The sequence below is a fragment of the Podarcis raffonei genome, chromosome 5 (assembly GCF_027172205.1).
Source record: "Podarcis raffonei isolate rPodRaf1 chromosome 5, rPodRaf1.pri, whole genome shotgun sequence".
NCBI classification, from domain to species: Eukaryota; Metazoa; Chordata; class Lepidosauria; order Squamata; family Lacertidae; genus Podarcis; species Podarcis raffonei.
In genome coordinates this window covers 82,429,059-82,443,338 of record NC_070606.1, presented here as the reverse complement: position 1 = coordinate 82,443,338, position 14,280 = coordinate 82,429,059, and the positions used below count along the sequence as shown (strand labels likewise).

Genomic DNA, 14,280 nt, shown 5'->3' with positions numbered 1-14,280 from the left:
ACACCATAATTATCACTTCTAGATGTCCTGGTGCAGAAGTTCCCCTATTTAGCTAGATCATGAAATATATCATTAAATAAAACTTTTTCACACTCAGTATCTGCTTCCACGTTTTTTGCCTGTATGAATATTTTAACAGTTCAATAGCAACTCTTTTCCACCTCCATATCTTTCTGTTAGCGTCACATACCACCTTGGGAAGTGGATACAAAGGATGTGTCAACAGCATACAAGGATTTCGTAGTTAGATGAAGAAACTGAATAGGACCTTTCAGGTCCTCAAAGAGATTATTTTATTTACAAAAAAATGTTTTATTTGAAGAAAAAACTGGTGACATCCCAACCTATTGACACCCACTGTAGAAATGACCACAGATTAATGCCCGTGTAAAAGGCATTTAATTGGGGCCATATCTTAAGGGACAGAACTAAATGGTGAGTGAATGATCTTTAATTATAACTTGGGTGCAGGCCCTCAAGATGGAACCTATGAACTGCCTATCCAGCCTAGTGGGAGAAGTTATCCTATTCAATGAGTGTCCTTGACTCCACTCTATCAAACTAGTTTAATGTTAACGAGCAGTGTACTGATGCATGCTGCTCAACAGTCCCCAATTCCTTCACTTGTGTTGTTACTGCATTGGAGTGGGGGAATAAGCCAGAAGCTGGCTTCATGTTATGTGTGAAACAGGACTTGTAGTTTGTTTCCCCCCAGCAAACTATGTGTGCTGGTTTGCACAGAATGCAAAGCTACCCTCTGTCCTACCTAGAGTAGCAACAGCAGAAGCGGGGGGGGGGGGGGCATCTAAGAAAGTAATTTTAGAGGAACTATGCGGGGTGTCTTTACAGGTTTTAATACTATTGATAGCAATAGTTCTGACAGTCTTAACACCAAACAGTTCTGGGAAAAGTAGTAACACTTAAATTGCAATATGAAGTTAAGCATTTCAGGAATATAAACAAATCTTCAGTAACGTCTAACCTTCTTTAGATCATGCTCAGCTTGAGGCAGTTTTGACTCCAGTTCTTTGATAGTGGCTAACCTTTCTTTAAGTGTTCCTGAAGCAGTCTGAAGAGCTTCTTCTGCTGTTTTAAACTGAGATACTGCAGTATTATGGTGACTAAGGTAGAGATCAAGTTCTGACTGTGCCACCTCCAAATTTGAACGTGCTTCATTAACTGTTTTGCTGAATTCCATGAGTTCTTTTTCTTTGTCCTATGAAAATGAAATTTGTAAAGGTCATATTTTTTAAAAAAAACCCATTGCTCACAATTCAAGTGGTAATGCACAGATCCTGGCAATTCTCCCAGAATAATTTTTCTCAGCTGCAATGCCACTCCTGTAAAGTAGAGATAAGCCAGCGACCCCCCCAAAACTCAGCTTTAGTGAAATGCTAATTGTCTCCTCCCCATCTAGAACTACCTCTATCAGCAGTCATTCCACCTAGGTGAATCTTCAAGTCGTTGGTGTGTGTAAAATGTATTTTCCTATTGGTTTTGCAGATGGATTCAATGCTGTTTATAGTTCTGCATTTGTAAATAACCAGAATATTTTCAAATATTTAAGTAAGAAGCCCTCTCCATTGGTTCAGCTGGGACTGTTTGGCTCCTTTCATCCCAAAACCATCTCCTACAATGAGCATTTTGGATAACAGTCTGAAAGTCTATATCAAAATTTGCTTTCTTTTTCACTCACACCTCATTGTTTCATCCCTTTTGCACCTGGTCTAGATTGGAAGGCATTATTTTAAACTGTAAACCACTTTGACAAAAATGCAAAATATAAAATACACTGCATAAATGACACAGATTAACTCAGATAGTTTCAGTTTATAGATACGTAGCAAGGGATTTAATCCAGCCATACAAATAAATGGTCATGCAGCCCTTGCTTTGCTCACCCATAATCAATACTGTTCTTCCTTTTGCTAACAAGCAATACATTTCCCTTACTGGAGAATAAAAATAGCATTATGCACAAAGACACACAAGCAGATCTGGTTATCTGAAAAACCAACCAGACAGCCAGCCAGATTATGTCAACTGCCATTTTCCTCTGTATTCTGGTGTTAATACAGGAAAGCGAAAGTCAACCTCATATGCATGCATGCATGGTTCATAGCTCCATATTAGTTAAGGAAGAGATAAAAGCAGTGTTTAATCCACTTAGCATAGCGCAGCCAATGAATGTCCTTAGTAAGAAACACTGGCCTTAAAAAGGGGAAATGCTATAAGACAGTAATAATGCTCATATGTATTTCCAGGATGTTTAGTACAGTGCAATGGCAATGCCACGAGTGTAAGCAGGTGTCAGCTGCTTGCAGGGAAGTAATTGCTCCTCGGCTGGCTGCTTAGTTTATTCTGCAATATACTTTAACTTCTGTTCTGACCAAAAAGAGATAAAGAGAGCCTATTACTTGGTTAATTATGCTGATTTGCTTCTAGACACCAGGGGAGATAGCTGAATGCATCAAGTGTACAAACCTCTTTTTCATTCTGCAATCCTTGAGTTTCCTGCTTAAGACTGTCCATAACTTCTTTTAGTTTTTCCTCTACCCTTTTCTTTTCTTTTTCTAGAACCTCTCTCTTAGCTGTTGCTTCACCAATAGCAGATTCACTACGGGCAGGAACACTTCTCAAGTCTTCAACCTATGAAAAAGGTAATGTTATTTTTTTCAGGTTGGGGAACAGTCTCTCCAACAGGGAAACCAGTGTCACCAAACAAACTGCACTTCACTGGCAGATCTATTAAGCACAATTGTTCATAGCACAGGTGGCTTAGAAGAATTATTTCATATTTATTTATTTCATAAAATTTATACACTGCTTGATCATAAAAACTCAAAGCTGTTTACAAAAAGATAAAACTAAAAAATCAGGGGGGAAATCACAACCTATTAAAACAGATAAGAGATACAGGAGTTAAAATAGTATAACAGATTAAAATTCGTATCGGCATTTCTAAGTATCTGGGTAGGCTTGTCTAAACAATTATGTTATTATCAGGCACCAAAAATACGGTGAAGGTGTCTGCTTGATATCTATAGGCAGCAAGTTTCAAAGTATAGGTGCTGCCACACTAAACGGGTTTTTACAAATGCAGAATAGGTATTATGTAGCACCTTGTAGTGGCACCAATTAAATATATTTGTTACACTTTATAAATTTAGATTGACAATAACATCAGCATGAAGGTGTAACATGAAAAGTATCCCATTATTTTTCAGGAAGATTCAGGCAATAAGATACACACTAAAGTCTCTTTTGCAATATTTTCCTTGACACATTTGCTCATGACGAATTCATTTCCTTTCTTACTCAGGAAAAGATCACTTACCAATAACTGGTTCACTAGAGACCAATTTCAGCTACTTTGGGAGTTATCCAACTAACACATTCCATCTGCACAATAATTTCTGCTTGTGTGAAGGATCTCCACCGCCCTTCCTGCACACACCCTTCACCATCCCCCAGATCTGCTCTGGAGGCTTGGTGGAACCCCTAGAACAGATTTAAGGGGGTAGGGAAGTTCCGTTACACATGCAAAAATCCTTGTGCTGGCAGAACACATTAGTCAGATACCAACAAGAGAGCTGCCAGAATTGTATAACCTTTTGCAAAGCACCTGCACTTATGTGGTAGCCCATGTCTATTGCTAAATATGCCTGTCTAAGTAGAAAAGTACAGGCTACAGAGGCAGCAATCATCGTAAGCTGCTGTGGTTCAAAAATGTGGCGGCACACTGACCCCATATGAAGAAAACTGCATTGGGTAGGCACAGCCATTCTGGAATAACTGGCCAATATCACCCTGCCATGAGGCAAAGAATGTGGGAAAGTGACTTCCTTATAGAGGCAACCCAGATTGTGGAATTCCTCATCCTAGGAGATCCACCTGGCTGTTCTTCCTCCCGTCCCCCCACCTTTAGTGTGTTGTTTTATTTTGTTTTTGCCTTAAGACCTTATTGGTTAGGCAGACATTATAGTTGGCTAGATGACAAGGTTTGTCATTTTTGGATTGGTAATGTGCACCTGTCTTTCAACTTTTTTGTTCTATGATAATGGTTGTTAAAAGGGTTTTGTGTTTAATCTGTTTTGGGTGTTATATACAAGCAAAGCAGATATAAACTTTTCAATAAATAAAGTTAAAAATGATTTTATCGCACAAGAGATTATACAGGAATCCCTCCACTTACACAAGGGTTACATTCCAGGGCCCAAGGGTTACATTCCAGGGCCCTGTGCCCATAAGTGAAATTGTGTAAAGTGGGGAACACTCTCTCAATGCCTATTTTCCACTGCTCTCCAGCTCCCCCTGTCCCAATTCTCTCTCCAATCCAGACCAAAATATAGAGTTCATGCTCTGGGGCTGGCTGGAGGACACGAGGGAAAGCGGCTGCTGCACTACCTCACTTGGCACTGTGCTACCTCACTTGGCAGTGCAGTTGCTGTTGGAGCTGCGTGAATGAACTGGTGGAGTCAATCCAGCACTCCCACCAGTGTGCTTTGTGCACCCCCAATCTCCCTGCTGCACCCCTCCCAGTAAGCAGCAGTAATTCCACTGCAGAAAGGTTGCTGCTGCTGCACTCCACTGGGCCTCTTCTACTAGGAAGCATCCCACTTAAATATAAAAGTCTTACTTCAGAGTATAAAATAATTTAGGCTTGGGCTCCAGATTTTATTCTTAAATTTTTAATAGAACATTGAGAAAACACTTTCAGATAGATAGCATAATGAAGCAAACACTGACCTTTTGAAGTCAATTTTCAATAGTATTTTGCCTAAACATATCAGAATGAAATTTACAGGCATACCTTTTCTTTATCCTTCTGAAGCTGCTTCTCTAGTTTTTTTGACTTGCTTTTTGCATGTTTTAGTTTTTCCCTTACTTGAACATCCTCCAAATCGAGCTGCTTAAATGTATTTTTATTTTCTTCTATGAATGCTGTGATTTTATTGAGTTTTCTAGAAAAAGGGGAAACATAATTACCTTTTCAATCAGTTAAAGACGGTATGATCAAACTAAGCTAGTTGTGTTTTTTAAAAAAAAACTTTTACAAAGTATATATATATATAGGGTGTTAGGGGAGGGGTAGTATCTCTGGTGGACACATTGTGCTCCTTCTGGAGTAGTTTGTCCACCTTAGGTACCTACCTTGCGCTCAGCATTCACATTTGGCTCCTAGAAGCTGTCAGAATATAACAGTAGCCTCACCCCAGGTAACAGTTTGACTGGCTGGCTAAACCAGGTAAGGGTAGCTGATGGATCTCAAATCCTTAGTGAGTTAGGGACATTCCCTGCATTCAAACACAGACTCTGGCAGATTGGGCAGACAAGACCAATATTGGGTCCAGTGGTCAAAAGGGTGGTTTCTGCATGTGGTGTAGAGGGAAATGAAGGGCAGATGGGGTTTATCAACCTGGGAAGGTAACTCATCAAGGAGAGAGAAAACTAATCGTAAACCTCTGCTGCCTTGTGGGATATACTTTGGGGGAAGAAAAGGCTAAGGAGTAAACTATACACAAATCCAGAGTGGACTCCCTAAGACAGTTGGATGGTGCCTTGTACATCTCCTTCTGGCAACTGCTGCAGCCAAGCTGGTGCCAAAGTATTGCCAAGAGGGGGGTCTTGTCGTCTGGGCAGCCCACGACCACCTAAACACTTCCCAGGCTTGTGCCTTGGGGAGGTCACCTCAGTGGTCTGACTTCACTCCTGGAGGTACACTCCACTGTCTCCTGAGACAGATGGATGACAACAACAAAGGAAGCAAAGTGTCATGCTCATTGCACAAAATGCACCACTGCTTTAACAGCAAAATGAGTGCAAACAGTCATCTTTCAAATATTGTTAATGCCTGCAAAGTAATAGAATTAATAATGTTTACTTTTCAATTTCTTTCAGCGCTTTATTCTTATCTTTCTTTTCATCTGACAGTTTACTGCTTTTCTCATTAACTTCTTTAGTATCTTCATGTATTTCTTCTTTTTGGGTCTCCAGTCCAGTTATCTGCTTCTGCAACTCATAACTTTAAAAAAAGAAAAAGAAAGGTTTCACATGTCTGATAATGCAGACAATTGTTCCCATCATAATAAAAAGATACTAAAATAGTTGGGAGAGATCCAACATTGTGCCAGCACAGACAGCAACTTCTTTGTCCTCTTCACCCATTGAAAATCCCTTCCAAGGCAGATTTTGTCTTGGTCCTCCATGTTGGATGAAGAACTTCAACGCACAACTCAACTTCTGCCAAAGGCTTTAATTTTTAGATCAAATCATACATAAGAAAAGTTACAGGGTACAGAAATCAGCTAGTACATGAGAAGTTAACTACATGGCGAAGCATGAGCTAAGACACTGATCCAACAAGTGACACTCCCTCTGCACCTGAGTGGGTTGGGCTCTGCACAGTTTGTTTGTGCTAGCAGAGCAGAGGGTGTTGATGTAGTTGGGGTGGGCCACTCTTCCAACAACTCGCTTGATCCAGATCTCCACCACACAAGCTGAAGAATACCTCCCCAGGATCAGACATTTCTTGGGGTCCTAATTCCACCTCCATCTTTCTGCTAGGACCCTCCCCAGAGTCCTCTAGTTTTAACTTTCCAATCTCCTTCCTCTCCTCCTCTGGAACTGACCAAACACTCCAGGACATTCACAGGACTCATGACAGCAAAAAGTTTGCTATGCAAGCACTGTATCACCTATTTGCATTTATCAACCAAAGAATTAGCAATATTAAGGAGGATTTATTTCCCCAAAATTTAGAGCAACTGAAGTTAGTCAAGGTGAATACTCTTTTTAAGAGTATTTTACACCACTAGCAGCCCTCAATACAGTCACTACTCATATTGTGGAAAGCTCCCATGTAGTGCCAGAGTTTTATACAAAGAAATTCCAGACTAAATGATAGAACTTGTGAGACCTAGATAGAGCCTTGAATGAAGACCCATCACACCCAAGTGCTAGCCAAAAAGTGTACCAAGGTGGTAGAATAGGTATTTAAGAGGAAGATGGAGCAAAGTCAGTATTCCACCCAACTTGTTTGTGCTTCAGCTGCTCTGGCACTAGCAGTGCCACAACACTTGTTGTCATGCACAGGTTCTCACTGCTCAAGGTATTCAAATATACATTTTAATTAAATAATAAAAGCCTCACCCCAGTTCTCCAAAGTAGCAACTACCACCAATCCTTCTAAATTAATTCGCTGAAGAGATGACCTGGCAACATACATTTTAAATCTTTCATGTCCCCAGTAAATAAATCACTTTGGGATGTCTATGCCATACTATTCCCCTCAAATAAAATGTATTTAAGAGAAGTAGCAGCATACCACTTGAATCTAAAAGCAATGTGTTAAATCAAGACTAAGTTAGGTACAGTTATGTTCCACTTATTTCAGTGGGGACTAAATGCAACTACCTTTAGAGCCAACACATTGTATTTACTATGATGTAGAGCAGGGGTTGTCAACCTGGTCCCTACCGCCCACTAGTGGGTGTTTCAGGATTCTAGGTGGGCGGTAGGGGGTTCTACGGCACAAGCTGAATCCTCCTTCCATTGAGCACTGGTGGGCGGTAAGGAAATTTTACCACCAAGAAAGATGCATTAGTGGGCGGTAGATATAAAAAGGTTGACTACCCCTGCAGTGGAGAAACAGCAGCACAACTAGCCCAAATCTTCAACTTCCCTCTGATCTAATTTGAGGGTGTAAAGAACACACATTAAATCCTATCAAATGATACTACTTACATGTAGTACTGACAAATCTTATTCTTTTCTCTGAACATTTTGTTTTCCAAAGAAAGAAATTCAAGCGCTTTGTTCCGTTCTCCTTCCAAGGCATCTTTCTCTTTTTCCACCATTTTAACTCTGTTCAACTAGACAGAATATTTCATAAATAATGGTTGGTTTAATGCTCGGATATGCACACCATAAAAACACTTTATATGAAACAGGAAAGACGAGAGCTTTACAGCACGTAACACACTATGGGCACAAACCAGTAGAATGACAGGAATTGTGTTACTGCAATCACCCAGCTCACTCTGGTCCAGGAAATATCAGTTCCCTCCCTCCCACAGTAAATGCAAAATGTAATCCTGAAACTTGCAAAGGCTTATCAAAAAGATAATGCTAAATAGTATCCTATATATATTAATTCAAATCCTCAGAGAAAGCATTATTACTTACATAGTGGAAGCAGTACCAACCACATACAAGAAGGGAGAAAACAGGGAATAGATAGGTAAGTCCCAAGAAAAAACTGACAGTGCTCTGCCAACACAGACTCTAGGACACAGTCAGGACTAGAATTGGTTCTCTCTCATGCAAGGACACTTTCCTCCACTGTAGGAAAAGCTGTATTTTTAAATGACCCCAAGGATGGAATACTGACTAGGCTATAGGAATCAATGGGCAATCCAGAATTTTAATGTAGCTTGAATTGTGTGTCTCCCTCTTCCCACAAAGAAACACAGCCTAATGAGGACTGAGCACATTCAGTGGCCACAGAATACTGAAAGCTGGTGAGTAAGAGCTGAAGAGGGGAATAAAATGGAATGGCTGGAATCATGAAGAGCAGCACTCCACACAATACTTATTTTATTCTATACTTTAAAAACAACAATTAGTAATCCAAAGTCTTACCTTCTCACCCCTCTGTTCATTTAATATTTCAACTTTTCGACATAATATTTGAATGGGCTCTTTTAATCGTTCTGATCCTATTATGTCTTCTAAATATTCAAGCATGCCTTCATCATGTACATTCTGCCCTTTTGGTTTCATCATCGCTATTTGTTCAACTTCCCCCTAAAAGATGATTTGGTAACAATTTTGTAAGACCTCTATTCAAAACCACAAATGTAGTTGTTCCTAGCTACAAGTGTGACAACAATAAGGAATGAGTACAATTAATATGTTTGTCATTTGAGATCTTAAATAGGGAAAATTCACAAAACTCTTGAGTTAATGGCATTTTCACTGAAGCATATGTGTTTTTTTTCTGCAGGCCGAGATCCCTATTTATTTTTATCCCACCCACAGGCGCCTCAGGCAGCAAACAATATATACCTACAATTACAGTATCATAACAGAGGTATAATAAATTATGAGGAGACAACCCATACAACTGTTTTAGATTTCACATAAACTGAATTTCTTCTACAAGGGTGGACAACTGACCAGGCCTTTCCATTTGGCCCTCATTTGCACAAAACACTAGAAGTGAAGTAGACTGCACAGCTGAGATTTAACAAACATTTGGACCAAAACATTTAGCTTTCACATGTACTCCTATGGCTGAGGCCTTTGACAGAATTTAGTTTCACTTTAAAGAAAAATCAGGACTTACCATTATGTTTAAACCAGGGGTAATGGTTTAAAGCAAACTGGTTAATTTTATAATGTATGTTATGAAACTGACTTGTTAAACTAACTGAAATTTGTTTTGGGGAAGAACCCTACTTCAAACATAAATTATAAGGCAAGATTCACAAAAAATGAAATTTAGCTGTGAGAAGTTTGGAGAGGGGAATAACTGGGACTCTTTGCTTAGGCTTGTCTACACAGCACTAAACCATGTTTCAGCTTTGCATGCAAATACAGCCGATTTGTGTAACCAGTACCCCACACAGGGGGGGGTAATGTTAAGACCTGTACACATCTCTCAAAGACAGGCTCACAATGGACTACTGCAGGTTAAATTAGTACAAAGGTGGTGAAAAATTAAAAAAAAAGGTTCAATCTATGGCTTTGGAGAATAGACTTTATTGTCTAGCCTATGGATCAGAAAGAGTGTTTGCTTTAATACAAATATTTTATCACTCTTGGAAACCATAATATTTTGCCAACATGTAGGAAAAGCTGAGCATGCTATTTGTTTATGCACACCTATATTCACGACTATCTACGTGTTAAGAAATTATTATCAAGTACATATAATATTCATAAGATATTATGCAATAGTTTATAATCTGCCTTTTAAAAAAGGCAGTAATAATTTGAATTACTGCAATTACATTTAGGTTATGGGGGGCAATGTCAACAAGGTATGTACTTTTCAGTAATAGGCACCAAACAGGAAGACTCACGCCAAGTAAGTTTTTGATACTATAAGGTTTCAGGAAAGATTGCATATTGATTGATTATATACATAAAATAACGCCAACTACTTTAGAACCTGAGCCAGTTATCTGTCATGGGCCCCTTGGCTCCAAGCAGGACCTGGCATGAATAGGCAGCCCCAGACTCAAGAGGAGGAAGCTGCAGCAAATGGGGACTGGAAAGGGGCCCACAAGGATTAAGGGAAAGAGGTCCTTTCCTTCTCTTTCTAGATGTCAGAGAGGAAAGCATATCTGCCAACCTCCTCTCCTAATGTGGAGTGCAGAACCTCATGTCAAGGGGAAAGACTTCAACCAGCCAGAGGGTGCAGGTGGAACAGGAGGAGTGCTGGATCTGGAGAAAGGAAGTGGTCTTGTCACCATCCCTTTCTGGGTGGGATCAGATGCACCTGCCTAGTTGAAGCATGCATGTTATGCACAACAGATTCTGAGAGTGAGTGTCTCACAGCCAATCTCCTACTGTCTTGTCTTTAATAGCTTGGCAGGAGAGATGTGCCAACTGTTGGGACATCTTTGTAGTTTCTGTTCAGTTATGAACTTTTCACCTTTCTTATGTACCACAAAATAATGACTTCTGGCTCTTGTGCTTGCTGTTGAGCCTATATTACTATTAACCCTTCCAGTGGTTCTGTTTGAAGAAGGGAGCCTGAAAATATCTGGCTAACAAAGATAAAGTGGGCAAACTGTTTAATGCCTAAGGCCATGCTAAACCTTTATCATGACTGGTCAGGCCACACATAACAGCCACTCATTACACAACAGTAACAGTTTGCAATTTGATATTACTCTAGTTGAGTCTGATGTTAGACTAGAATTAGTAACTATTACAATGGTTGGTTAAAAAATAATTGGGTAAGTAATTTCAGCAATGAAATTGGGCATATGCAATGAAAGTGGGACAAAAAAGAAAGAAAAAGGAAGTGAAGTGCAAGTTGAACCAAGTTGCATATTTTAGTCTGTCCAAAGGCTAGTAAAATTCCAGGAGAGAAGATTCTGTTCTATAACCTTTTAGTACTGAAAATCAGTCAACCCATCTAGGAACTGTAGTTCAGAATCCTCAGAGAACAGCAAAATAGCAGTGGACATCATTTCTCCATCAGCTTCATTCACATGCCAAGGATGGGTGGATAAAGTCTTTTAGTTTTTAAAATTCATTGTAACAGAGAGTTTTAAACTTGGAGATTTTTTTTAAAAGACCATCTGAACATAGCATGAACATATGAACTACACTTACAATATATTGAGCTTCTATCAAACAGAGGTTCTCTTATATAAAAATAAAAATGGTAGAATATTCACCTTTTTAAAAAGGAAAAGTATTCTAAATATAGCCCAAGAGCACACTTACATTTATTATTGTGGGGTTGAACTGAGACACTAAGCTTCAGGAAAAATCATCTAGTAACTCATCAGAATCAAGAGTCCACCTGGGAAATGACAAAACTACCTGAGCTCTACAACCTGTTCTCTACTGAAACCATGAGTATTAGCTAATACCAACCAACAAATTTTGTATCCAACTCATAGAAATTGAAAAACACTGAATCCAGCACTTTTTTAAAATAAAATTCTGGGCACTTAAATACAAAGTATAGACAAAGAAAAGATCCAGATTTTAAAATAAAATACACTTACGTATGCAATTCATTTCCAGCCACTCTCTCAGTGCAGCTCAAGTCATACACAAACAGTAATTTATTTATTAAAACATATGATGTACAATTTTCTAAAATAAATACACTATTATTTATGCAATACATAAATGTGGACCCAAATTAGCTGAAAATCAGTATTTTAATTATTATATAAAGAAATCAGTAAGGATTTTAGATATGTTATATTAGAAGTGCAAACAGAAAACCCTGATAAAAATTATCCACACTGGGGACTTTCACCTGACATTATTTTAATATTTCATTAAGTGTTAAATAGCTTTTTTTCACTACTCTTCTGACAGGGACTTGTTGATTTCAGCTGGCAAAGCTATTTGCATTTTTGCACTATAAAAACAAATTACTGCATGCATAACACTGTTATAATCACCTCAAACATCAATATAATCATTAAAATAAAGAGCTACCATTTACACAATGATTTTACTAATATGGATACTACTTCTAGTTTTTTAAAAAATAAAGTTATGTTTTATTAAAAAAGGAAACAATGACTAAAGAATAATTTAATAAACCATACATGACTGTATTTTTGCATGGATTTTATTCTTTAACTTCTATATTTTATTTTGATTTGGTATATGTGTGTGCGCGTGTGTACGTGTACGCACATGCGCACACACACACGCGCACACACACAGTGAGCAAAGAAATCCTTAATACTCACTTTCACTATTTTTAAAATACAGAGAGAAAGGGGGGGGGAACCATGACACAACCCTCAGATTCAACAGAAAAACGCTTCTCTGGGTAAACAATACACACCAAATAAGTTTTACTGAAATATTACTGAATACTGCTTTTTAACATTCTGGATATTATGTTCTTTGAAATGCAAATCAAACAGGTTGTTTTAAAATCATTATTTTTGCTATTTTATTAGTCACTTTACTCAAGTGATTCAAAGAAACTTACAGATACAATAAAAATACTAACACCAGTTACAATATATTTTAAAATGTGTAGACACTCCACAGTGCAGTATTTTAGGCTGCAAACCTATACCCAGTTTCCTCAGAATAAGCCTCAACTGAATTAAGTAGGACTTGCTTTTGAGTAGCCATGTATAGAACTGCACTGTTAAAAATATATTTGCTTTCACTGGGAGAGACTTAAGAAAGTGCTCAATACTTTCATTGAAATAAAGCTTAAACTGCACAAGCTCCAATATGCCTTTATAGTAATTTTGAGAAGGAAACAATGAAAGCAACCACTATCCCACATAAATGATTAAGAGATCTGTTGATAGACTTGTAAGAGCTATCCATTACAGTCTCTGTACTTTATGTTCAAAAAATAAATGAAAGTGTAATAGTCGATAGGAACAATATTTTACTGCTTGTGTAATTTTTTAAAATGAGGCATACAATCTACTTGCAAATTGTCAGGAAAACTGAAGTTTTTGTTGTTGCTGCAATTATTCAACTGTGGCAGATTTTTCTTAAGTTTTGTTTGGTTTCAGTAATAGATGTTAGCATACATCATACAAAATAAAAACTCACCACATCCAAAACCAAAAATCCTCTACTTTTAAATTATACCATAAACATGCAATATTTTTGAAATTGATCTGAGTACACCCCAACATACTTCAAAGTTTTATCTTTTACCAGTTTTAAGAAATTAGGTTGTTGTTAAAAGCTGCATTGTGTACAAAGTAAATTCAATTTGTGATCTGCAGATTTAGGAACTTGTGTGATTTTAAAGCAAGAATAATGGCATATTTGTTTTCAAAAATCATAGCAGAGTAATACTACAAATAACTGGTATAAGTATACATTGAAGCTAAACTTATAAAATTGTGTGGTGGTGTTTAGCAAATACATCTGAGCCTCATCCAGTTAAATGTTAAGCATTTTTTAGGTGTCACTGATTTCTATGGGGGGAAAGTTTAACTAACTTTAAGAACCAGGGAATTAAAATAATGAATTTGGCCAAATCATGCAACTTTAAAGTTGTTCTTTCTATTAAAATGCAGACAATAAAAAATATTTTCAAAGTTTTCAAACCTAAGATGATTTTCAAGAAAAAATGCATTTAATCAGATTATTAAAATTATTCGTAAAATTTACTACACATTTTAAAATTGATTATTTTTAGCTGAGCAAGGATGCTGCAGATTAACTGCTAACAACATTTTTCCTTCAAGTATCATGGGTAGTAGAAAACTAAAATATAACTTTAGTTATAGCATAAGCTTATCTTTTTATATAAACTGGGAAAGAAAAGATGAATATAATACACGTATCTTAAGACAAACTTAAATTATAATAAAACTGACAGTCACATCCAAGACTCACTGAAGTAAATGGAACCAAGTTAGCTATAAGCTAGAATCCAGAACCCTCTCCATATAGATCATGTGACACAGTACCAAACAGTTTTGTGTATAAAACTGCTATTCTATGTGAAGTAAGAACCATGAGAAAAAACAACTAGCTGCTGAAGTCAAGAACTATAATTACATCTTTACATTCACATATTTTGGC

At 37.7% G+C, this 14,280-nt stretch overlaps 1 protein-coding gene across 3 annotated transcripts in view; it reads right to left on the bottom strand.

The window, feature by feature from the left end:
• SMC4 (structural maintenance of chromosomes 4) overlaps positions 1-14,280 on the bottom strand; it is a 38,958-nt gene that overhangs the window by 13,919 nt on the left and 10,759 nt on the right. For all 3 annotated transcript variants that reach the window (XM_053390407.1, XM_053390406.1, XM_053390405.1), the window contains exons 6-11: positions 8,644-8,808; positions 7,747-7,874; positions 5,885-6,025; positions 4,814-4,964; positions 2,485-2,649; positions 983-1,216 (exon numbers count right to left, since the gene is read on the bottom strand). In XM_053390407.1, coding sequence (XP_053246382.1) covers positions 983-1,216; positions 2,485-2,649; positions 4,814-4,964; positions 5,885-6,025; positions 7,747-7,874; positions 8,644-8,808 — 984 coding nt within the window. The remainder of the gene's footprint in view (positions 1-982; positions 1,217-2,484; positions 2,650-4,813; positions 4,965-5,884; positions 6,026-7,746; positions 7,875-8,643; positions 8,809-14,280) is intronic.